Raw genomic sequence first — 27,500 nt, 5'->3', positions numbered from 1 at the left:
TGAAAATATTAAGCTCCGTGCAATATTTATGAACTCTCCAGCGATATCAATTTGCACTTAATTTACGAGTACATCATCAAGTATATACTCTCTAACAACAAACAGTGACTTGCTTAACAGACTATCCTTTACGAATCTTAAATAGAAAGCAAGCAATTTAATTAACAACCGACATTATATTACACTTCGGGATGTTTTGTTTCCTTTTTGGTATCAATGAAATAAAAAAAAAAAAACAAGATTGATGGATACAAATGGCAAAGCGGTGCATGAGTGCCTTGGCAGCTTGGCGGGAAGAGCAGCAAGGACATGGGCAAGAGGCGTCCAGCTGTGAAGGTACGAAGCTGTCTGGGTGACACAGCAAGAAGCAAGTACTTCAATCATCTCAGCCAACACCACCACCATCATCACTTTTATTTTTTTCTTTACATGCGTCAGATTCTAAATAATATATGTTTTTGATTCTCATATTACGGAACACACACACACACACACACACACACACACACACACACACACACACACACACACACACACACACACACACACACACACACACACACACACACACACCACACACACATACAACAAGCGACCAAGTGACAGTGAATATCACAGCAAGAGAACAGCAAGGTGGTGGTGGTGGTGGTGGTGGTGGTGGTGGTGGTGGTGACATAACGGGAAGAGAGGTTGAAGACGATGCAACGAGGGAGCAGTGACGTGTGGGTGTCAAGTGTAGATAGCGGTGTGTGTGTGTGTGTGTGTGTGTGTGTGTGTGTGTGTGTGTGTGTGTGTGTGTGTGCCCATGTTGGAATAGAAACAGTAGTAGTAGCAGCAACAACATCTACAACAGTCGCAGAAGGAACAACAGCAACAACAACAACAACAACAACAACAACAACAACAACAACAACAACAACAACGAATGATAATAATGATAATGATAATAATAATGATAATAATAATAATAATAATAATAATTATATTAATAATGGTAATAATAATAATAACAATATTGATAATAATAATGATAATAATAATAATAATAATAATAATAATAATAATAATAATAATAATAATAATAATAATAATAATAATAATAATAATAATAATAATAATAATAATAATAATAATAATAATAATAATAATAATAACAAAAATAACAATAATGAGAGGAAGAAGAAGAAGAAGAAGAAGAAGAAGAAAAAGAGAAAAAGAAGCACCATCAACCTACCACTACCACACCCACCACCACCACTACCACCACCACCACCACCACCACCACCACTATCACCATTAAAACAACAACAACAACAACAACAACAACAACAACAACAACAATAACAACAACAACAACAACAACAACAGTACCAGAGTGTCATCTTGTGATCGTCTTCTAATCTGTGACATTATCATCTCCAGCAGAGGGCACGGTGAACCAGAACAGGGACCTACTTTTTTCTCTCGGTAGGGACGTGTAGGGGGAACACTTGTGGTCAGAAAAGAGAGTGTGCACGGGTGGAGAGAGTGGACTGTGCCGGTTTATAGGTGGAGAAGGGAGGGGGGGTAGAAGAGGCTGTGTTTCGAGGTGGAAGGAGAGAGAGAGAGAGAGAGAGAGAGAGAGAAAGCAGGCAGGGTGTGGATCAAGATCAGTGAGTGAAAATACGTAGTCCTGGAAATAAGATACGAAAATAAACTCACATGCAAATTTCCTTGTTTATGACGTGAGAGAGAATGGAGAGAGGTATTGGACAGACAGGGGCGGGGGGAGTTTACAGCACTACCTACAGCTTAGCGTTGAGAGAGAGAGAGAGAGAGAGAGAGAGAGAGAGAGAGAGAGAGAGAGAGAGAGAGAGAGAGAGAGAGAGAGAGAGAGAGAGAGAGAGAGAGAGAGAGAGAGAGAGAGAGAGAGAGAGAGAGAGAGAGAGAGAGAGTCACAATCTCCTTTTTGACACTTCTACAATAAAGATTTAGGTTATCAGTGTTGTCTTCATCTCTAATACTACCATGAGAACCGCAGCCATAGTGGTACACGAGGAGCCACTACCACAAGGAGGCATAAAGAGCCACAGACACGAGGGAACATAAAGAACCACAACCACAAAATGACATGAGCCATAACCAGAAGATGACATGAAGAACCACAGGCACAATGGGATACGAGAAGCCACAGTCACGCCACATAAGCGAACCGAGATAATCCAAAATGAGACACTGACAAGGATATAAGAAATATAATGAGCCGCTGACGCAAGGAAGTGGAATAGTGTGGAAGAGTCAGGAGATATGAGGAGCCGGAATAAGCCACAACAGCCACGAGCCACAAATAGTACTAGACATGCGCTGCAGGTGGTTGAGGGAGTTTGCTTTTCTTTTTCTTCTTCTTCTTCCTTGAAGCCTCCTTAATTTTGTTGGTACGTGGGGAGATTCCCGATGGTATGAACTAGCGGGAGCGCCAGGTAATTATCTCTGACCCCGGACTAAAGGTCACAGGGTGTGGAGGAGCCCACAGGAGGGGAAAGCTGCCACGAATATGTTGATTCACTGTTGTTTTTCATACTATATTTCAGGAATTGCTAGAATAAAATACAACTTAAAGTGCAGTGGTGTTCTTCCCTCTCTCCCCATGTAGCGGTCTGCCTGTCCATTTCCTTTCTCTTGGTATAACTGGTTAGTGGATGTACCCGCAGCCCGCCTCGATAATGTAGAGACTTGATTAATTCTTCGCCTGCTAATGAACTGCCGAGAGGATCGCTCGGCGGGATACGATCTGACAAGGACATGACATGATCAAGATAAGAAGTGATCACGACATCAACTGATCCATTTTTTTTCTTTTCACCTCAGTACATATCTATCGATTCTCTGATCACCTTTCCTCAGTTAATATATTTCATTACAGCAATCTATTTCACTATATATGCTTATTAGCGTTGTTTGTCCACCGTTCCCAGCACCAGGAAGTTGTGACACCTCCACGAGACAAGATTCCCCTTGTTGAAGTACTTCGCAGTCTCACTCCTCGCTGTTTTTCTTTTCTACAGTCTTTTTCCCCGGACGATTTTCATCTCCCTAAAAGGCTTAAGTGGAAAGAAAAAAAAAAGAAGAGGAAAAGAAAACATGAGAACGACGACAATAAAGCTGACGACAACAATACTGTGTTGCCTTGCACGTGTACAGCATATGAGTATCTAGCAACTAATGTTATGCAGTGCTGAGCATCCATTCCTGCCCTCTGACCCAACGATATAGCGGACAAAGTAACTCTCCTTCCTCCACTCCTCTTCTTCCCCTTCCATAATAGCTCTGTCTGGCATCACCTCGCGGCCTGACGATGGAGCCATTAGCTTATCGGTATTTTTTATCTGTGCTGAGTTTATCATGACACCTCCCTTGACGAGCGTAAGAGGGGGATGCTCTTGATAAGCGGCGGGGTCGAGGTAATAGGGCACGCGGGAAGGCTGCTGCGAGGGCCACGATAATGACAAGTAATGCTATCGTGAAGCTAATAGCAAGTTCAGGTGAGGGAGGGCACGCATTTTCACACCTAGACGATTTAATTACAGGTAATGGGATAAGTAATGGGGCATGATCGGCGACAGCCTCAGGCACGTAATAGTACCCAACAATCCTGTGCCCCTCCATGGCTCTCTCTCTCTCTCCTCCTTCCTCCTAAGGCCTCACCCCAGCCATTTTCACGCCTCGCGCCCCATCCCCAGAGTATGATAAGTGAGGAGACATATGAATAACTATTTTACCTTTACGGATGTTTGCTAATCACCTGGCAAATGTTTGATTATCTCAGGTAAACATTCCGTAAAAGATATCTTGCCATAATGAACATGAATGTGAGCTCTGACTAATGATTTTCCTTCTACAGGAGATCTATTTGGACACACAACGGCAGCTTCCTTGCACTGTAGCGATGATCTAAGTGTGCCGCAAGGTGTGTCACGAGGTTAAAAATTGATGACGATTCCTACTCACCACCTGAACCAGTGGAGACTGTCACGTAGAGGCCTGATGGCTTCTTGCAGCTTCCCTCATTATAGCATGTTCTTGTTATTTCAATCCCTGCTGCCGTTACTGTGCACGCTATCCTTCCCAGAACCAAGCACTAATGGAGGAACACCAGTGGAAATACCAGTGTAGACATGAAAACCTTCCAGTACCCTACTACTCCATGTATTTACACTACCAGCACCCTTTGTTATACACCCACCCAGCCTCTTATCAACAATTAGCGTACCCTGTCCAGTCTCTCCTCTGCCACCTCCCCGTGTGACCCAGACCGCCAAGACTCGCCGGGCCGCTGAACGTGTCCCCTTGAATGGTTTGGTCTGACTGAGTTTATTGACAAAATGCCGAGTATGTCCGCCCCGCCAGCAAATAATGGGACTTGGCCTTGACGAGCTGTGGTGCGAGGGATCTTATACTTAGTGGAGGGAGGAAGGTGTGTGGTTGTGGTGGGAGGAAGAACAGGAGGAGGAGCAGCAGAAGAGGGAGGGATAGGGATGGTGGTGATGAAAGCGAGAGAGAGAGAGAGAGAGAGAGAGAGAGAGAGAGAGAGAGAGAGAGAGAGAGAGAGAGAGAGAGAGAGAGAGAGAGAGAGAGAGAGAGAGAGAGAGAGAGAGAGAGAGAGAGAATGATGATCATGATCAAATTTAGAAGGAAAAGAAAGATGTAAATAAAGAAGGAAAGAAAGAAGATAAATTAAAAAAAAAAATGAATGAATAAAAGGAAGAAAGAAAAAAGAGAGAAAAGAAAGAAAGAGCGCTTAATGGCAAGGAAGGATAAATCAAGACTGCAAAATAAAAAGAATAAAAAAAAAAACCGAAAATTAAAACGAAAAACAACAACCACAGGGAAATCTGAACAAGGAAAAGATGACGAAATAAAAAATAAACAAAAACAAGAGAAGGAAACACGAATACAGATAACCAGAAACAAGGTAGAGGAAAGATGTCGAGACGTGAGCAAAATCATTAATAAATTTCCACCTGAGTGTAAAATGAGAAATATGAAAATAACAAAAAGCTTACGGAACATAATATGGACAAGCATGATGAGGGTTGATGAAGGGGAAAATGGAGGAACGTGAGCAGAATACTAATGACAAGAGCAGGAGGAGTGGAGGGAAGGAAGCGCTAACTGACTGACGCCTGGGAAAAGCTAAGGATGAGGCGCAGGACGTGATGGTGGTGGTGGTAGTGGTGGTGATGGTGGTGTCGATGTAAAAGGACTTAGACGAGGATAAGGAGGAAGGAGAAGACGATTGCGAGAAACGAAAGGATATTGACGAGGAGGAAAACAAAGGAATGCAAAAGGAACTCCAAACAGCAACATATTTTGAAGTTTTTAATGGGCTGTTTGGATAAGTAACTGGTTGATAGTGGAAAAGACTGAATAGTACAGAAAAGGAGGAGGAGGAGGAGGAGGAGGAGGAGGAGGAGGAGGAGGAGGAGGAGAAGAAGGAGGAAGAGGAGGAGAAGGAAAAAGAAAAACAAGAATTTCAGAAAGCCGCCTAGTAATGAAAGAGAGTTTTCTCCTGTTAGTCTTCTCTCTCTCTCTCTCTCTCTCTCTCTCTCTCTCTCTCTCTCTCTCTCTCTCTCTCTCTCTCTCTCTCTCTCTCTCTCTCTCTCTCTCTCTCTCTCCTTCACAGCCTCACTTCCGCCTTGCAACCCAGCGCCCTTATACTCCACACACCTCCACACTTCCGTAACACAAGCAAGCACACGTAGTACCAACAAACACGCAAGGCAGGGGCGGGTGAGGAATGGAGCTGTGATCAGGCGAGAGAGGAAGAGAGACAACTGAATGAGCAATGACGCAAGTATAAAAGAAAACTGACGAGTGGTGGAAGCTAGATGAAGAGTAGAAGAGTTTTGGAAGACGAAGATGTGGGAGAAGAGTGAGTAAAGAATATTTAGTAAGAGGGAGAAAGAAAAATAGAGAGGAGTGGGGAGGGGGTGGTCGAGAGAGAGAGAGAGAGAGAGAGAGAGAGAGAGAGAGAGAGAGAGAGAGGAGTCGGACCACACATCACGCCACCTGTCCCCCAACACAGTTAGTAATTACACGCCCCTGCTGCTTTAGGCTTCCAGTCACCCACTTCTCCCCTCAACAAGTTCCTCTAGACATGACCCTCTGCCGTTCCTCGCACCGGACTTGCCCTTCCTCTTCCTCCCTCCCCCATGCATCCTCCTCATCTCCCTCCCCTCTATCTCATCCCTTCTGTTGCCGCCATTAACGAAGGTGTTTTCTATAAATACAGTATACAACACAAAGAAAAAGAAGGAAAAAAGATGACCGATACGAGAAAGAAAATGCAAAAAGATGGGCAAAAGTCATAATTGGATTGGTGAGGAAATAATAAATAAAAAGAAGATATAGAATGTATACAAAAATTTCCTGTGAAATATGATAAGAAACGAAGAAAACCCATTAAAAGGGAGAGACAGAAAGAGAGAGAGAGAGAGAGAGAGAGAGAGAGAGAGAGAGAGAGAGAGAGAGAGAGAGAGAGAGAAATGTAGGGAAGAAGAAAACTGCTGACGTAATGGGCGGTGGTGTGTTGGGGTCACGTTGGCTTCACCTCCACTATAATTGTGGTAAGACTCCGTCCTTTCTGGCCTTCCCCTCCCTCCTTCCCGAGGCAGAAGCCAGAGAAGGAGGAGGAGGAGGAGGAGGAGGAGGGCATCGGGATACACCCAAGGCCACGTTCTCACAGACAGGCGGAGACTTAAATTAATTGCCTTGATATAACGAAAGCTGCTGGGGAGGAGGAGGAGGAACCGACGAGAAGAGAGAGAGAGAGAGAGAGAGAGAGAGAGAGAGAGAGAGAGAGAGAGAGAGAGAGAGAGAGGAAAGAATCTGCAGTTAAGAGAGGCAAGAGCTGACAATCCAAGGAAGAAAGAGATGAGGAGGAGGTGCGCGCGTGGCAGCCAGCACAAGACCTTACAGAGACTGGTCAGGATAAAAAGGAAAAAGATAAAGAAAAAAAAAGAAATTGCTCTGGATATTCGCTGAGACTATCCTGGGTTCCCACGCTCCAATGGCTGTGCCGATGGGGGACGTGGCCACGGGCAGCGATGGAGGGAGGGTGGCTATGAAGCATGTGACTCGGGGAAGGGACTGAAGGACGAGGCAGGAAAGGAAGGTGGGAAGGATGGAGATGAGGAGGAGGGCAGATTGGCAAGTCCTTGGAAGGCTGGCCTGAATACTGACATGCTGTGTGTGTGTGTGTGTGTGTGTGTGTGTGTGTGTGTGTGTGTGTGTGTGTGTGTGTGTGTGTGTGTGTGTGTGTGTGTGTGTGTGTGTGTTAGGTGAAGGAAGCTATGAAAGGCAGTTTAAACTACAAAACATTAAATAAGAGAGAGAAACTGATGCAAATAGATAAAATACATGTGTTCGGCAGAGAGAGAGAGAGAGAGAGAGAGAGAGAGAGAGAGAGAGAGAGAGAGAGAGAGAGGCGAGGAGGCGAGGACGAGGCAGAGGAAAGGGTGTGGCGAGTTAAGGCAATGCGTCAATACGTTGTGCCAAATATAGGTGGTGAGTTTAAAGGTACGGACAGTAAGCATGTGATGTTCATGGAGGTGGATGTGGTGGTGGGGGTGGTGGAAGTGGTGGTGGTGGTGAGACCTGTGAAGAAGGTAAAGGCAAGACTGAGCGAAGGGCTAAAGGGTGACCTGTGGCTGGAGGCTGGTGGACGATGAGTGTGGGCAGGAGGAGGAGGAGGAGGAGGAGGAGGAGGAGGAGGAGGAGGGGATGAAGGAGTGGGAGGAGGGGGGCAAAGCGATGAGTAGAGAAAGATAAGAAAGGAGAGGAGTCTAATAGCAATGAGGATAATGAGGACAAAAATCAATTAGTAGATGGAGAGGGAAGACGACTGACAGACAGACAGACAGACATAGAGGAAAGGAGGAAGGAAAGGAGAGGCCTCACGCGTGTCCAACCCAAACCAGTGATGCTCCATTGTGGCTCGATAATGATGCCAGCGGGACGGAGGCGGCGGCCACAGAGCCACACACAATACCACCTGATGAACCGCTCCACACCTGCACCTTCCTGCCCTCCGCCAGCCCGTCACCGCCTCTCAAATGACCCAACCTCGCACCTTCTGATTCCTTCGATGTAAATCCCTCACTCCCTAACTTCTCCTTCCCTAACCAACTTTTATGCATTCTGTTATCTTATTTCCTACTTTCTATCTATTTATGAGTCTTTTTTGTCTTCTCTATCTACTGTGCATTTCTTGTTTCCTTTTATCCACCTATGCTGATTTGTCTCCACTTTGTCTTCTATCTTTCAGTCCCTTTTTCTTTTTCCTTTTTAGTCAGTATTTTTTCATGTATTCTGTTATCTTGTCTCTTATTTTCTATCTGTTTATGAGTATCTTTTTTCTTCATACACCTATGTTCATTTGTCTCCGCTTTGTCTTCTGTTTATTTTTTAGTCAATAGCTTTTTCTTCTCTCAAACTCAAAATTCCCCTTGCCTTCTATATTCCTTTATTCATTTTCACTCATTGAAGAGAAAGACGCAAATGATCGAATCGGGAAAACGAACTGATATTGGTTTGGGTGGAAGCGCGAAGCTGTTGTGATGTGGTGGATGTGGAAAAGACACCTGTGGAATATTTGATAAAGCGCTGGTGGAGTTGTAGTAAAAGATTACACACACACAGACACACACACACACACACACACACACACACACACACACACACACACACACACACACACACACACACACACACACACACACACACACACACACACACACACACAGAAAAAAAATGCAATCCTACGTCTTCCAATATTGTTCCTCTTTCTTCCTTTCACTGCAATGTGCATTCACTCTTCAGTCGAGGCTCTCTCTCTCTCTCTCTCTCTCTCTCTCTCTCTCTCTCTCTCTCTCTCTCTCTCTCTCTCTCTCTGATACTGATGGACACTGTCTCTTCCCAAACACGCTATAGTAATGGTGGCACTTGCCTGTGCACCGTCATCGGTTCCTCAGCGGGCACTTGCATACGCGTGTCCCCCGAGAAAGTCTATTTGTATTTTCCCCTCTCCTGAATTACTACCTATAATCATCTGAACTATTCTCGTCTCTCTGATTCGACAGGGTGCGCCACACAATCATGGGTGCGTGTTGTAATACAGACGTGAGCGTGGTGGCAGGAACCTTCCCACCCACACGTTCCCTTGCTTCTTGCTGGCCACTCAAAGTCACCTCCGTGCTCCAATGGTTGCATCACTTGTTTTATTGAAGGCACTTAATAATATCGCTAACTGCACTGAATATAGACACTTATTGGAATGTCATATAAACACAACCCCTTTTATTACTACTGTGGTTGTGTTTATAGCAAAGATCGATTAGCGGTGAAAGAAAGGCGAGTGTTTTATTTCAAGTAATATTTTCGTCAAGGCAGTATTATTACTACTAATCGCTCTGAATATAAACACTCAGTTTGCAGCAATGGAAACACAGCGCTTATATTGTGTCATGGTTGGTTATAAGCGTCTGTAACAAAGGACGGTTTGCTACAGAAGAGAGTCAAGTGTTTTATTTCATCTGATTTGCTCCCAATGCCTATCTCCCCTTGGCCAGGAAAGTCTCGTATCACTATCGACAGTGCAGGGAAGAAGGACGGGCACCTGACTCTCGACTGTCCTTCTGCAGCGACTCAGCGTCTGACAGTGATGGTCCCAGCGCCCTGTCTTGCTCGAGGCTGCGAGACGAGAGACTGTCATTGTCATTGCACGATGTGTTTTGTTACAAGGTTCACAATAAAACAGGTTTTACGAAAGAAAAAAAGATGTGCGAAAACAAATGCATCCACTACCGTCTGCCTGCATGCTTTCAATATTACGTACTCTTCCTCTGTGACTCAACCCATAATGCATATCTTGTTACTTATTCTATTTTACTTATCTACTCTATTTTTGTTATTATTATCATTGTTATTATTATTATCATTACCATTATTATTATTATTATTATTATTATTATTATTATTATTATTATTATTATTATTATTATTATTATTATTATTATTATTATTATTATTATTATTATTATTATTATTATTATTATTATTATTATTATCATATTATTATTATTTATTATTATCATCATTATCATCATTATTATTATTATTATTATTATTATTATTATTATTATTATTATTATTATTATTATTATTATTATTATTATTATTATTATTATTATTATTATTATTATTATTATTATTATTATTATCATTATTATTATTATTATTATTATTATTATTATTATTATTATTATTATTATTATTATTATTATTATTATTATTTATTATTATTATTATTATTATTATTATTATTATTATTATTATTATCATTATTATCATTATTATTGTCATTATCACTAACATTGTTATTTTTTCCCAGTTATCTATCCTATTTATTTATTTATATCTGCTTTTGTTTCTTTCTGAAGATCCGTGAACTAAGAGAACGAGTGTTGGCCGGCAGGGCGGGGCGGGACCCGCTGTGATGAAGGAGGAGTCAGTGTGGGAACGTGGCGGGCTCAGTGAAGGAAATAACCAAGATTCCTGCTGGCAACCTACTGGGCTGAGGGGCGCGACTATCTACCTGCCTTCGTGCTTGCCTCAGCTCCTCAAAGGCATACCTTACGGTCTGTTACTTTCCACTTTCTTTACTAAGATAAATAAGAACATAAAATAAGACAGTGAAAGGTCAATTGCCCTACACAATGCAGCAGCGGAACTCTTAAAGACTTACTATCTGTCATTTTCATCTATAAATTTATTCAGTCTTCTCTTAAGACTCTCAGTGCACTTACCACTTTCTTGCCAAGTGTGTCGCACTCATCCACAGTCCTAATTGTGAGTTAATTTTTGCTTATCTTCCTTATAAATCTGATTTTGTCTAATTCATTACCATATCCACCAGTTCTAACTTGTTTCCTGACTAAAAGAACCTGATTTATATCTCCTTGTTGAGCTCTTAACTCATTTAGATATTTTTACATATCACATTACCATTCATCTTACGCCTTTCTTCTGAATGCAACCTAAATTGCTTTAATCTATTGTGCTAAGTTGTTTGTCTCTGCATCATCCTAATCATCTTTTGCACAGAATCTTGTCTCTCGGCGCCCAGTCAGGAGACCGACATTCTACAGCTTTATCTACGTGCAGCCCAGCTTCAGTAAAACATTTGTTGTTCTAATACTTGTTTTTTTTATTAATTTTGTTCTACTGCATGCATCAATACTATAGCTGATACTATCCTAAATCTCCTTCTGAACTCTATCTAAAAGTGTCAACGCTCTTCAAGATACAGTTATTAAAGTGTGGGGTTTTTTTTATACAAACATGGAAAGTAATACACTTATTGATCTTGAATTCCAATTGCCATTTTTTTTCCTGAACACTATCACATCCTGTTTAACAATGTAACACGTTCGCGATTCGCTCTGGCCAGCTCGTCCCATAAAGAGTTTATAATATTTACCGATTGTGTTTTACTGATTTAAATCTCAATCTTTTTTTCTTTTTTTCATGTTGATTATGAAAAATACACTTAGTAAAACTGAACACTTATTGCAATGCGCTAATTATTTGATCCCATGATTATTAACTTTTCTTTATCTTCAGCCTTTGCTTCCCACACTTATGTCATGGTTTAATTTACTAATGAACATTACATTCTATTCCATTTGATTACACTCAATGATTCGTAATGTGAAACTCTACCGAGTGTTTTATTGAATCTGTTATCGTTATCATTTCTCGTTTCATGTATCTCTTGCCAGGAAGACAAAAGTTTTGCCAGTCATGACTCGTCATGAAATCATTTGAAGAGTTCCTGCGATTCAGTTTCCTTCAGGTTACGTGTCTCATTGCAAGTCTGTCCTTGATAAGCCCCTTCCTTTAAACATTTAATGACTGACATACAATTTTCTTGACTAAAACATCATATGAGGTAATCATTAACTCTTCATCTCTGTACTTACTATTGTCTCAATGTAGCGGGTCGATACTATTGTTTTTACACTCATTCATCTACATCTGAAAGACTTTTCCAACTATTTACAACACTGACACACTAAGTGTGTCCAGCACATGAACAACTTTTAACACTCATCAGTGTTTTAACGTTCTCCTTTCTCTATCTTTCTCTGCTCATTTTTTTTTTTTTTTTCTGAAGAGCTTCCCACCCTTTGCTCTTGTGCGCACATTATATGACTATTTGCACTTTCCATCAGCGTCCTCCTTCCCACTTATCTTTTTCCCAGAAAACTAATTTTCTGTTCCAGGAATCCTTTGACCGAAGGCTCCCCATTAACACACCCCATCATACCTCTGACCATATCTCCCCAAGGCTGCCAGCCTCTGGGGCTGCACCGTGGTCAGAGCTATTATAAAAAAAGGGTTAAGGAGAATAAGGACCATCCAAATGTGAATTCCTCCTTCTCAAGACATAGTCGTACGTACCAGGACAAACTTGGAGACAGTAACAAGTTTGTGTCGCTGGGCACGAAGGCACCTGTGTCTTCATCATTTGTCTGTTTAAATTGAAATGTTCTACGATTTTCTTCAGATTCTCACGTTATGTGCTTTTATTTCTCATGAATTGTAGGATTCATTTTCTTATATATATATATATATATATATATATATATATATATATATATATATATATATATATATATATATATATATATATATATATATATATATATATATATATATATATATATATATATATATATATATATATATATATATATATATATATATATATATATATATATATATATATATATATATATATATATATATATATATATATATATATATATATATATATATATATATATATATATATATATATATATATATATATATATATATACACACACACACACACACACACACACACACACACACACACACACACACACACACACACACACACACACACACCATAATAGAATTCATCTTAACAAAAATCAAATTATAGGATTATCTACTGTCAATTAAATAAAATGAGGTTATATAAGTAAAACTTCAGACGGAATATTTGTAATGTCAAGAGAAAAAAAAGGAGACAATCAGATTAAACGACATTATCCACTGTGGCATCACTGAAAAAGACGCAGCTGACACCTTTCCAGTGCCTTACGTCGCTGTAGACACGTGAGCATGAATGTGAATAGCTATACATGTGCTGTTGATAAGTGCTGCTTGCCCTTTTCGATGAAGCTCAGCAAGCATCGATGAATGAATGAAGTTAAACGTTGGGCTATATTTTCTTCACTAAAAGTAAAAAGAATTCACATATGAACCAAAGATACTAAACAGTGAAAATGGAAGACCAGGGAACATCAGTAATCTTCACTCCCGAATCTTAAAAACTGGACGAAGACTAAATCTTAATTCTATAGCTTACCCAGACAGAGACACATGTAAGTGTGTGTGTGTGTGTGTGTGTGTGTGTCTGCATGTATGTATGCATGTACTATGTATGTATATATGTCTGTATGCATATACGAGTAAAATGTATATGTGTATGTATGCATATATGCATTTATGTATATAGAATGTGTATGTTTTTAGAGAACACAGTTACTAAAATACCACACAGTTTATTTTTCCTCCACGCTGAAAACCACAGAATCTGAGACTGGCGTCAAGTTGGTAGAAAAAAGAATCTACCAAGAATATCTCACCAGTGAATGAACATAGTCTAGAAGGTGTATATATATATATATATATATATATATATATATATATATATATATATATATATATATATATATATATATATATATATATATATATATATATATATATATATATATATATATGTATATATATATATATATATAGTACTTTATATATGAAATCTATAAAACAAAAAAAATCAATGGAGCACTGACAATACAAACGTCAATCACGAAAATTACAAAAATCGTGTTTGCGAGAGAACTTGTTTTAGACAGCGACACAATTTCCTTAGATCTCATCCACCTTTTCAGATGGGTTGGCCACTCAGATGTAAATTAAGATAAAAAGCAGAACGAGTGCAAAACCTTCCTGCCACAGACACAAGCATCCTCACTCTAACACTGCTGCAGTTCTAAAAACGTCCATTTATATGCACTCAAAACCTGACATCATAGTACGTATATTCAACGTCAATGCAGTCAACCACAACTGCTTTTAAACCCCTGCACTTTAAAGTGCTTAGTAAGAGCGCAAACCTCTAGCCTGGCAGCACGTCTGAGGTTCTGAGTGTCAAGTGTCTGTCTTTCCATCTTATGTTACACACGAGTATTCCTGCGGCGCGATGTGTGTGCCAATAAAGGAATACACCAGGCCACAGATCATATGTCCTCCTCCACTAGTGCAGTCCTGCTTCAGACTTCCCCCATGATCACTGGTAGGGGTGGCGATGGTGGTGGTCGTCATGGTTGTGGTGGTGGTGGTGATGCTACACTTGCCTCTATCATGATTAATTCAGTCATTACCCTCGCTGCCAGTGACTTCATCTCGCGTGCACCACAAGCCAAAGTCTGCCGACAACAAATCCCTGACTAGTTTGCTACGTCCAGGCGAAAAGCTATCGATCTCTTCCCAGTCTCCTTCCTTGTCTTCCATGCTCTCATTGACCCTTACTCCTTTCGTGTGGCTTCCTCTCTCTGCGCTGCCACCCAAGTAAGGAAGATAACGATCCTCAGGACGTACACTCACCGCCATTTCCTATTCTTCAAACGTTTTTGACTAATTCCCATGCCAGATATCCTTATTCCCGTTATCCGTATATATCCAAACGAACAGTGCAGCACACGCTCTAACGGAAACCTTGGGATGGTAAATCCATATGAAAAATTGCATCAAACAAAAAATCTAAAAAAAAGTTACACAGCAAGTGAAAACAATACGATAATCTTTGATGATGAATGATTCACAAGCTAATAAAAACATTAAAAAAGGCATTCTCCAGCCGTAACGATGTTTGGGATTCATACAGGATAGTCAAGTAAAAATGACAGCTATTAATAAGACGATGCAATCAGTAGTAGTCCCATTGAGCGCGCTGTCGCACGCCTCCATCCCCCCCGGAACCCGCCATGCCCTTGAAATCGAGGGTGTGAAATTTGCTCGGGCGTGAAGTCGACCTCCTCAGTAAGTGTTGCAGTAACAAGATCGAGCATCATGGAGCGAATCAGCTAATTACTGGGTGCAGTTATACGCCTCTGGCACACCGGTGGCGAACACCTTAGGCACCTGCGCCGGGCAGCCCCAGCTGCATGCGCCACCACGCTGCTGCACCTCACGCCAAGCACAGATACAAGACCACCATATCTTAATACCTTTCAAGCTGGTCTCCTTACACTATTCTCTCTCTCTCTCTCTCTCTCTCTCTCTCTCTCTCTCTCTCTCTCTCTCTCTCTCTCTCTCTCCTACCTGGTGAACTCCTTGAAATCCTTGAAGTCATCAGTGTGGAGGGCAGAAACACTGCTGGTGTAATCCATGATTGCAGGCCGCCGGAATCCTTGATTATTTTTCAGGTAGTCACTATATTGTTTTCTATGCCTATTGAACCATGGCTATCACATCCAGGGTCCATCAGGACCACCGTGGTTACCAGCCACCCGTAAATGGGTTAGGATAATCAACAGTGAGCAGCCCAATCTCAAGGGTGCGATTAAATAAAAATTATAAGCAATAAATACAAGTTTTATCCACTGATTGTAGCCTGCAAGCGGGTGCACAGTAGCTAACCAACACTAGTTGCCTTTCGCCGCGGTGCCCACCAATCCTGCGACACTACTCAGCGACCCGCGGCTGAGGTCAAGCAAGTGGCTCATTCAATTATCGCGATCAACAAAGAGGTGCAGGGCAGTGTCTCAGGGAAAAGGGCGTGGTCAACGCGCCCCTACACAGGACAACCACCCTACGGTCCGTTGGTGGGCGGGGCTGCGTCACCCTCCGTCAGAGATCCTCATCCTGGCTACGGCACCTCCATCGGTCTGGGTGGGCGGAGTAAGCGCCTGCGGCCAGGATGGCTGCCGTAGTGGTGGAGGGGTGGGGAGTCGTGTATGGTTGCTATGGTGACAGATCCTACATAAGCGGCTGCCACAAGTCACCTGAGTTGGCGCCACACCCGCTCACCGGCGACCACAACTGGAGGAGCACCTTTCAGCCAAGCAGGTGGCGCTCACCTGGAGCCGCGCTGGCAACAGAGCGGTCAGACAGAGGCGGGCAGCGCAGGATCAAGTGCACGTCAGGCCATGCTGATCATGCTGGGACACAGGTCTTTCCCGGCAGCTGCCGGGCGAGCATGAAAGGGCAAGAAGGGCAAAATCGTCGGTTGGAGGCTGCCCCCACACTTCCCTAACGTTAGATCAATCTCATTTCCATCACTAATTACACTTTTGCGAATTATTCTTCACAACTCAGCTCCTGTCTACAAGTGGATGATCCCAGTGTGAGACGAACGCTGAAGCGGAGGACACTGGCCCATGAACTGTGGACGTGTGCAGCGGTGTGGTGGCTGCAGGCTTCTAGACCGGTGGTGGTGAAGCTGATGGTGGGGGGACGGGACTAGAGGAGGTAGTGCTGGTGGTGGTGATGGGGGTGGTGGTGGTGGGGATGGTAGTAGTGGTGGTGGAAGGAGCGAGATCACAGGCTGGTAACGTTGTGGCGCGGACCCGGCGTGTGAGTGGTTGCGTGGGCTTCACCCGTACCCACAACCGCTGCTGCTGCTGCTGCTGCTGCTGCTGCTGCTGCCGCCGCCGCCCCTTGTTGCAGGCTGCTACCACTACAGCCACAATCACTACTGCTGCTACTGTTGGTGTTTTTTGTAGTTAATAATGATGATAATAATATTGATGATGATGTCAGTCTTTTTCTTATTACATCATCGTGGCAACCTTAACTGCATGCAAGGCGTTGCCGACATCATAAGCAATACGTCTGGTGAACTGCAGCTACTGGATGTAGGAATAGAGGAGGCTGCTAAGTCCATGTTTCTGTTCTTTTGTTGTTGTTGTTGCTGTAGATGCAGTTGTGCGTGTACCAATCCTTCATAGGCGCAAGGGTTGGTGTGTGCCACTTCACGACAGATCGGAACTTCAGAGAACTGTGAGCCACGGAGACACTGGCAGGCTGCTGCTGCAGGTCAGGTGTCGGCACGGCGAGCAGGAAGCGCCACGCAACACCCGCAGAGTCAAGATGCTGCCATCATTCCTCAATAGAAAATGGGCATGGAAGACTCGCTGTGTAAAGGCACAACTTTCCTAGTCTTGAGAGCACTGTACTCTGCCCTTCCTTTTCATGATCGCTGTACTTTTACACATGAAGGAAAAATGTCATTACTATTAAAAATTGATCACTCTATTACCGTTGAAACTGAGACTGGACAGAAGTCGAAAGAACAATCGCTTTTATATGAAAGTGCATTATATCTTATAGAGAAGAGCTCCAGGAAAAATTGAAGTTGTGCACAAGACTCTATCAAATTTGTTTGATGTGTTAAAAACAATAGCAAAAATTTCTATCGAAGTTTTGCTAAAAAGATTATTAATGAATAATAGTAAGGTGACAGGATAGGAGCATGAGGAACACTACTGTTAATATTCTTAGGATGGAAACTAGCATTCAGTTTTCTGTTTGTTTTCTTCAAATGTTTTGTTGCTCTTACCCAATAGCCCTTCTACCAAAGTGGCAATAGATGAAACGGTCAGAAGGGAAACTTGAGACGAAGTTACAGGGAGAAAGATAGAGAGCATAGGAGGGTATTTAGGAAAACAAAGCTTTATGCGAGACTATCAAAACGCTCTTGATATTTTCTAATGCAACAGCGAAAGTTTCATCCACATATCTACAAGAGAATGACCAATATTCAGGAAAGAAAATCAGAAGATCAGAGCGGTCACAACAGAACCCATACTGGCGGTCAGATATAAGGTTGAGAGGTCAGCAATTGATGTTTTAAATATCTTTCTGTCAAGAAGACGACAAGATTAAAAAAAATATGAAAGCAGGAGTTTAAAGCAACAGGGCAGTGGTTTGAGGAATTAGAATTGTCACCATTTTCTTTAAATAATAGGCTGAATGTAGACGAAATTCCAACATGAAGGAAAGGTAGATATCAATATACAGACAGAACTGGAAAAGTTTGACCAGGTAAGCTGTTAGTACGATGGCCCAGTTTCAGAGAATAATAGAAGAGGCCCCGTCCATCCCTTCTGGTAAAGCTAATGAAGGCATGGAAACATTATTAAGTACAATCTTAATGAAAGCAACAAACAGTCGAAAGATTTGCGGAAAACCAGGGAGAAAGAATTCAACTTTATAGGGATAGAAGAGATGGCCGAGGTGGCATCAATGTGAAATAAAGAAGGGAAAGATGAAGAAGAAAAGTTGTTAGAGATATCTAGTTAGGTACTAGAAATCAAAGGAAGTAGACTTTGATGAAGATGGGATGTGTGATGTGTGTGAAGTTTCGGCCTAACCTGTATATTGGTCTCTATGAACTCTTATCTCTTTCCGAGAGGGTAACAGTTTGTGATAATGAAATATCGGGACAACGGTGAATTGCACACAAGCGCGCGTACATCAGAAAATTACAGCTTAAGTTTGATGTATGAATAGTAAAAAATCGAGCATGACCATTGCCGCTGCCTCCTGCTAATGTGTGTACGCCATCTCGCACATCCACAGCACGCATGGCAGTCACTAATTGAATCGTAACTTATGCAATTTTTTCGTTAAGCCTCTTCTCGATACAAAATTTTTACTCTATATTTCATAAATTTCCAAGGTATTACACATGTATATAAGAAAAACGTTACTGGTAGGTATAACCGTAAAAAAAATGAAAATTTACTAAGAATAATGGAAGTAATGAAAGTTGAAATTATAGAGAGGTTCATGAATATTTGATCTACTTCTTGTTTTCTGTTGTATTTTCAAGGAATCATCGTTACACTGTACATTGAAATGGCAGTGTATGGTAGAGAACGTCCTTGTGGTATGTAATGTCTGATACAAGATGAACAGGAATGATAAGTGGTCACACATATGCGTGCGCATCAAACATCAAACTCGTACAAAACTACAAGTATCGTGTACTTTTTACGAAAAGGAGAGAAAGGATAAATGAAGAAAAGTAACTCAGGACAAGAGAAAAAAAAAGAGAATAGTTATGAAAACATATGCAAAGAGAGAGAGAGAGAGAGAGAGAGAGAGAGAGAGAGAGAGAGAGAGAGAGAGCGAGAATGGAAGGATGGACCAGGAGGAGGGAGGCACGAATTTAAGTACAGAAGAGGAGGGAGGGAGGGATGGAGCAGCGCTGCGGGGCCTACACCACACTACACTGCTCCCTCCCGGCTTCCTCCAAATGACAGCCTCCCTTCTTCGGAATGTGAAAAGCTGACTCCTTGGTCGCTGTTGGGAGGAGCACGAGATGGCCCAAAGGTTCGGGACGAGGAAAAGTAAAAATAAAATAAAAGACTTACCCAAGGAATACACCAGCGAAAGAGTGATACAAACAAGAACACATGATACCCAGAATAATTACATTGTAAAATACATAATAATAGCATGACAAAGAATGCTAAACGAGTACAAGACGTCCATCATAAGGGAACAGAGAAAGGGAGGCAGTAAATGACTAACGATTTATCATAAAACACGTATGCTCTCTCTCTCTCTCTCTCTCTCTCTCTCTCTCTCTCTCTCTCTCTCTCTCTCTCTCTCTCTCTCTCTCTCTCTCTCTCTCTCTCTCTCTATATATATATATATATATATATATATATATATATATATATATATATATATATATATATATATATATATATCATCATACTCATAGCCTTACATCACGCTTCTATCCCGTAGGCGAGGTCTGATGACCGCGATGTACCAGAATGCTGAGTCCACGTATCCGATGTTGACTGCACCTGCGGCCTTGTCTCCACGCTATATCTAACACACACACACACACACACACACACACACACACACACACACACACACACACACACACACACACAGGTAGTGATATTCCCTAATCTTAAAAAGCAGTATCGCCTTTCTGTGTGCCATCTGTTTCCTCTCTATTAGTCTGTATTTTTGTCACCTAAACATCATCGAAAACTGGAGAGTGGTTGAATTTTTGTCTCACAACAAATTAATAAGTTAATTTGGCACCGGCTGGGAGTGAGAGAATATTCTGCATCTTTTCACTGACAAACTGTTCTGAGTCAGGATCACATCGACGATGGTTGGTCCGCGACAAGAGCGTGTTACTATAAAGCACACGTCCATATCCTTCTATTTTTTACAAGTATCAAAGATAAATGGTGCTTAAACAGTTGAAATAAATTAAAGGGACGACCGACAAAATTCAACTTCTGACTTTATGTTCAAATATTCTAAAATGACTCAAAGACCATGGTACTATTCTTAATTGCTTCCTTTACATTTTTCCTTAAAGAAGGTGGTCTGTTATATTCAGTATATGACAGATGGCGCGTGATTAGGATGACAAGGATGACAGGGAAGGAGATAAGATAAAGGATAGAAAAAATACAATATGAAAAAAAAAAATACCAAGGAATACATATATGGAGTAAGGATCTTTTTCCTCAGGAAATAAAAACACTTCAAAAATCATGTTCATAAGTCTGCCTTCTTACCACAATAAGGTATTGATTGGATAAAAAGTACACGACGATGAACGTAGATGAAAACTAATTATAAGTGTGACAGCAGGGAACAGGTATGAATATTGTGGATTTCATGCCGTGCCACATGCGTTGTGGATGTTGTGGGTGACAGCGGACTGGGACTTGGCATAAAGAAAAGTGAGAGTATAGGACATGTCTCACTAGGAGCAGGATACAAGTCCTGGCTGAGCGGGATGAGACTGCTGGTGTTGGGATGTCACTGTCTCAAAGGACACATGACCGTGGAAACTATTCAAGTGCCAATAGATGAATAACAGACACACATCCATATGAAGGAAAGAACAGCCAGAAGAGAGGTAGGAGAAGGAGAGTTCTCTACTCAACCTGAGGGAGAGGAGGAGCACCAGGAAGAAGGTTACTCCTCCTCCTCTTCCTTCCACTCCTGTTCGTCCGCCTGCCCCTCCTCCCCCTCTCCCTGCTCTTTCTCCTCCTCCTCTTCTGCCGTTCCTCCTTCGGTGCTCGACCTGCCAGCTACCTTACGGCACCAGTCCCACACACGCCACACTCGCCCTTACTGACCGGTCCCTTGATCCTCCTTCAGAGGTTCTCGCCACGCAGTCCTCCTCCTAACAGCGTGGGATCTAAGAATGAGATTCCTTTGTCGCCCACCAACTTCACTCGCTGGCTCTACAATTATTGACTTCATAATTCAGAGTAAGAGAAACACAGGTCCTCGGGACACGAGAGATAATGGAGTGAGGGCCAACCTTGCCTTGCCGCACGGCAGCTGCGGCCACAGCTTTTACCTGCGCGGACCTGTCAAGGCCACACCGAACCTGAAGTGGGCCATGAAAGGGCCGTCAAATCCTGCTCTGAAGGCTGGGTAAGGCTGGAATCAGACAGTTTTTTTATGGTGTGCAGATTCTTCTCATGTGAAGTGCAACTAAAATGTCTTGTGTGTGTGTGTGTGTGTGTGTGTGTGTGTGTGTGTGTGTGTGTGTGTGTGTGTGTGTGTGTGTGTGTGTGTGTGTGTGTGTGTATTAATAAATGATAATATTTCGTTTTATTGGAATGACAACTTACAGAGTCAGCGAGCGAGTGTGTGTAATTCACTGTTTGATCTGCTGCAGTCTCTGATGAGACAGCCAGACGTTACCCTACGTGTGTGTGTGTGTGTGTGTGTGTGTGTGTGTGTGTGTGTGTGTGTGTGTGTGTGTGTGTGTGTGTGTGTGTGTGTGTGTGTGTGTGTGTGTGTGATCTTACGAATGCTTCTTCATTAATGATAATACTAGAAATTATGTGAGTGAGTGATGATGATGATAATGAAAGTTGCAATAATAGTAAGTACAACAACAACAAAATCAACAACAACAACGACGACGACAACAACAAAAATATTGATAGGAACCATAACACCATTAACATTGTCACATCCAGCAGTGTGTGGTGAATCAGAGGCCCAGTGAGGTGAGAGGAGGTGGGGACGAGTGTGTGGACAGTGCGGTGACTAGAAGCTGAATGAAGCACCACACGGCCTGAAGCAACTGAAGTCCGTGCCACTACTACCTACGTCACCTCTGCCACCACCACCACCATCATCACCACCACCACCACCGCCGACGCCGCCACACGATAGATATACGTAGTGAGACGAAAGATGACAGATGAATATTTAGCAGGAAATGAGGTAAATCCTAACAGTTTTTACGCCAAGTCAGTATCCATTACATATTCATCCATACTGCCAAACACACACACACACACACACACACACACACACACACACACACACACACACACACACAAACAACATGATATATTTAAGACCCACGTAGTCACGCATCTATACAAGTACGTACATAAAACAAATATAAAAGAAGAGACAAATATGAAGGAAAAAAAACGTTCTGACAACAACAGACAGTTTTTCTTTTACATAACCTAGCCAAACCTAACCTATCTAATTCTAACAAATCCCATTTTATCCTAATGGAGAGGCTAACTCCCCATATCTTAACATAACGGTATGGCATCATGTTTATTTTTTTTACGAGTAATATTTACCAAAGCAGGTTTGATGATAATGCATACAGCTCGTAATACTATAAAGAAAATATTACTGATTATTTAAGATGAAACGAACAATCAAATTGAAATGAAGTGTCGATTTTTCTTTCTTTCTTTATGTTTTTCTTACTTTTATCAATATACATTTGCTTTGACGCGATGATGAGATGCCATTACTGGTGAAGCGGCTGAGTAACAGCTGACCTGCTTATTGAATGGAACCGAGTGACAAACAGGAGACAGATATCGGACGAGCAACAAAGCACATACCATGATAGTAATTGATATGCAGAAAAGCCTCCACACACTGACACACATACAGGTAACAGAAGTAATGATAAGCATGACGACTACAGGTACGTGAAGTGATGACCTTATAGCATTTTGTTAATGTCAGAGAAGAGTATTATAGTAAGGAGGAAGGACGAAGAACAAACAGAATATAAGATAACAGAGTAAGGAGAGGATACTGTGATAAACATGAATATAGAAGTGGTCAAACGAAGAAGAGAGAAAGAATGAAGGGCTGGGAAAGAAGAGAGAAGAAAAATAACTATGGAAGGAATAACAATTATGTGAAAAAATAAGGAAGAAAGGGAGTATGTGTAAAGATGTGTAGGTGAGAGAAAGGCAGAGAAATGGAAAGGTCTTAATGAAAAATTAAAAACGAGGAAACAGACAAAAAAACAAGAAAATGAAAACTTTTTTAATTAGAAAAGAGAGGAGTTTTACTGATGTAGAAGAAAGGACGAAGAGAGAGAAAGGAAGAAAGGGAGGAAGGGATGGAAGAAGTGGCAGATATGAAAGGATGTATATATGGAAGGATGAAAGGAAGGAACTGGTAACTGAAGGAGGTTGCCGAAGTGATGAGGATGGAAGGAGGGAGTGGGGAAGGAAGGAGGTGGTGGTGACGGGAGAAGAGGCTGAGTGACCGGTCCTCATTTGCATACCCTCACTAGTTTCTTCCCCGCGCCAGCTAATGTAGTCATCTCTTGATATTCACTGATCCGAGAAAGGCAACGCAACATTTCATCAACTGCTATTTCTCGGTTCCTGGGCAGCACTCCGCGTCACGACGCAACGCTGCCACGCACAACACGACGGAACACGTAGCCAGGAAGCTTATATTATAACAGACCATGCACTGAGTTTGGTAACACTGCCAACGGAAGACCTGTCCTCTCTCTCTCTCTCTCTCTCTCTCTCTCTCTCTCTCTCTCTCTCTCTCTCTCTCATAGCATTTGAACCCTTCTTCACCTCTCCACCAAATACACTCCACCTGTCACCACATACATCATCACGGAGCTTCTCTCAGAATCGGGGGAAACGGGAGATCAAAGACCTTGTTGCGCTTTTTGCTAACTGGTGCCTGGAGCTGCGTATTTGCGTCTTAGATGTGTGTTTCACTGTTTGATCTGCTGCAGTCTCTGACGAGACAGCCAGACGTTACCCTACGGAACGAGCTCAGAGCTCATTATTTCCGATCTTCGGATAGGCCTGAGACCAGGCACACACCACACACCGGGACAACAAGGTCACAACTCCTCGATTTGCATCCCGTACCTACTCACTGCTAGGTGAACAGGGGCTACACGTGAAAGGAGACACACCCGAATATCTCCACCCGGCCGGGGAATCGAATCCCGGTCCTCTGGCTTGTGTGTGTGTGTGTGTGTGTGTGTGTGTGTGTGTGAATCAGGTGTGTGGGAATCGTGTTTATATATAGGAAGTGTGTTTTTGCTCGAGTGTTTGCGTGTTTATTTATGTCTGTGTGTGTAGTTGCATGTATAGTTCTCGGGGTTGCAGTGTAAACAAAGCTCTTGTGTGTGTGTGTGTGTGTGTGTGTGTGTGTGTGTGTGTGTGTGTGTGTGTGTGTGTGTGTGTGTGTGTGTGTGTGTGTGTGTGTGTGTGTGTGAATGCTTGCCGGTTTTGCTGCACTAGAGTCGTGTCTTCCCACGTGCATCGGGGACCAGAGGCCAACACACACAATTAGGCGCTACAAATCAGGCGTTGCGCTACAGGTTTGGGCCCGGCAGGTGTGTGTGCCGGCAGTGGGTGTGGTGCAGGAGTCAATGCCACTCTTGCCTGTGATTGAACAGGAGGTGTGGCTGTGCGTCTCCTTCCCTCGCGTCTCCTCCACACACTGATGTTTGTTTTATTCTCCAGAGGTATGTGAGGACACCGAGGCAGAGTGTGGTCATTTTTGTCATATTTAAATCCTCGTGAGATTCTTCCCAGTGTGGTGAATAATATACAAATTCCAGATAACAAAAAATTAAATGTCAATAAATCATGCAGGATAACCATTTCCCTTCTCTTTGTCATTTATGTTTTGAAATGACAGCATCAACAAAAAGACTTTTATGAAGACTTTGTTTTAGTTATTTATCAGTTCATTTAACTTGAACTCTACAAACTCAACTTTGGGGAAGTATGAGGAAACCTTTCCGGTGTGGGCACTAGCTCCCCTCTAACACTGTGGACGGTAGCCAATCAGAACTCGCCCATCTCGACCTACATTGGACATAATTGGCAGCTGGGTTAACAGGTGAGGCAGACAGTGTTGCCAAGTCCTAAGCTCGGCTCCCTGAATACCGGTGGCCTGTGGCAGACACGCGTCATCCCTTAAAGAATCGAAGGTGTCCTGTTCATTCTCCTCTATCACCCTGCATCTCTTATTTCATTGTCTCTCTTCCTCTTCCTTTCTTTCTCTTTTGTCTTCCACTTGTTTTTACTTCTCATCTTTCTCTCCTTTTGTTTACTTTTATTCTTCTTTTCCTTTTCCTCCTCCTCCCATCGTGGCAGCAGGTCTCGAGGCCCATCCTGCATCTCCGCCTGCTCTTCTTCTAGCCCACCAGCCGGACACGTTCCCTCGTCGCCTATGTGTTCTGTTCACTTCGTCGCGTCCATTCTCCGCCCACATCAGTTCCAGCGGCAACCATTCCTCTACTAAGCTCTACTCAAAGCAACTTTCCTCCTCCTCCTCCTCCTCCTCCTCCTCCTCCTCCTCCTCATCTTCCTCTTTTTTTCCTTCTTCTTTTCCTTTATTCCTATCCATACTGCAACCCTTTCTCTTCATCCCTGACGCCCACACACTGCCGCTATAGTCACTCTACACGCCTTGGAATCTGGAACCTTCGTTTTCGTTACTGTAGTCCCTTCTTAATCCGTATCCTGCGCCAACATTTCATCTATCCAATCATCTACACACACACACACACAGACACAAACACACACACACACACACACACACACACACACACACACACACACACACACACACACACACACACACACACACACACACACACACACACACACACACACACACACACACACACACACACACACACACACACACACACACACACACACACACACACACACACATGAACAAATAAACATGCAAAATAGCAGAATCATTGATAATAGTAAGACAGTAAGGCCAGTAAGAGCACGTAGGGCGTGGCGGGCAGCCCCTGCGGCACACCGACACACCTGATCCAGCATCGGCCATACAATTACGGTCTTTAATTAATGACCTGATGAGAGGTGGTTACCTGCGGTGTCGGCAAGCCCAGGAGCCAATTAGTGCTCACCTTCCCCTTATGTTACCTGGGGAACGGGAGTCATGGACATGCTTGGCCGGAGAGAGAGAGAGAGAGAGAGAGAGAGAGAGAGAGAGAGAGACTCACATACCGACTACATCACACCTCCAATGGCTACAGTCGGCCGCACCAAGCGCTACCGTGTGTTGGCGAGCAAGGAAGGATGAGTCTTGGGAGGAAAGGGCGGTGAGGCGACGCTCCCAAGCCGCCTCTCCACCACACACTCTACACACACTCTCTGGGGAAGTCAGCCGAGCCGTAACAAAGGAGCAACAGCGCAGCTACCCGTGTGTAGGGGAGAGCTGAGTGGCTTATTTATTATTTTTCTTATCTCACCCGGCTATGTATGTGAGGCCGATCGTCTTTACGTCCCACTTTTACACACACATATAAACACACACACACACACACGCCCGGTAGCTCAGTGGTTAGAGCGCTGGCTCCACAAGCCAGAGGACCGGGGTTCGATTCCCCGGCCGGGTGGAGATATTTGGGTGTGTCTCCTTTCACGTGTTGTCCCTGTTCACCTAGCAGTGAGTAGGTACGGGATGTAAATCGAGGAGCTGTGACCTTGTTGTCCCGGTGTGTGGTGTGTGCCTGGTCTCAGGCCTATCCAAAGATCGGAAATAATGAGCTCTGAGCTCGCTCCGTAGGGTAACGTCTGGCTGTCTCGTCAGAGACTGCAGCAGATCAAACAAACACACACACACACACACACACACAAAATAAACACAGACACACACACACACACACACATATATATATATATATATATATATATATATATATATATATATATATATATATATATATATATATATATATATAATAACAATATCAATCTAAATGTAAACAAAAATAACTCTCATGTGTCAGGCAGCGGTGATGTGCTGAGACCTAAAACAGTGAAATGACTCAAATGAGTGAGGCAAAAACAAGAGTTAGTAAGCTTGTTAAAACCACTTGAAATCATTGAATTTTTATTTTCTACTTTTTTTGCACATCATTTTGCATATTTCTGCACGTGACGCAGAGCTACTTCGTCGGCCATCCTCTACGCCATGACACCGCGACTTCCGTGACCCATCATTCGTGACTCTCAAAACAGTGTCGT

General features: G+C 42.7%; 1 protein-coding gene across 6 annotated transcripts in view; it reads right to left on the bottom strand.

The window, feature by feature from the left end:
- LOC123517443 (ankyrin repeat and BTB/POZ domain-containing protein 2-like) overlaps nucleotides 1-27,500 on the bottom strand; it is a 173,079-nt gene that overhangs the window by 100,061 nt on the left and 45,518 nt on the right. Inside the window, exon 1 of one of the 6 annotated variants that reach the window (XM_045277496.1) lies at nucleotides 15,481-15,600. The exons of the other annotated variants lie outside the window; for them this stretch is intronic. Coding sequence (XP_045133431.1) covers nucleotides 15,481-15,548 — 68 coding nt within the window. The 5' untranslated portion in view covers nucleotides 15,549-15,600. Of the gene's footprint in view, nucleotides 1-15,480; nucleotides 15,601-27,500 lie in introns of those variants that run through there. 6 annotated transcript variants of the gene reach the window in all.

Source organism: Portunus trituberculatus, chromosome 42 (assembly GCF_017591435.1).
Source record: "Portunus trituberculatus isolate SZX2019 chromosome 42, ASM1759143v1, whole genome shotgun sequence".
Lineage (NCBI taxonomy): Eukaryota > Metazoa > Arthropoda > Malacostraca > Decapoda > Portunidae > Portunus > Portunus trituberculatus.
The sequence above is the reverse complement of the archived record's forward strand: the minus strand, read 5'-3'. Positions and strand labels throughout refer to the sequence as shown.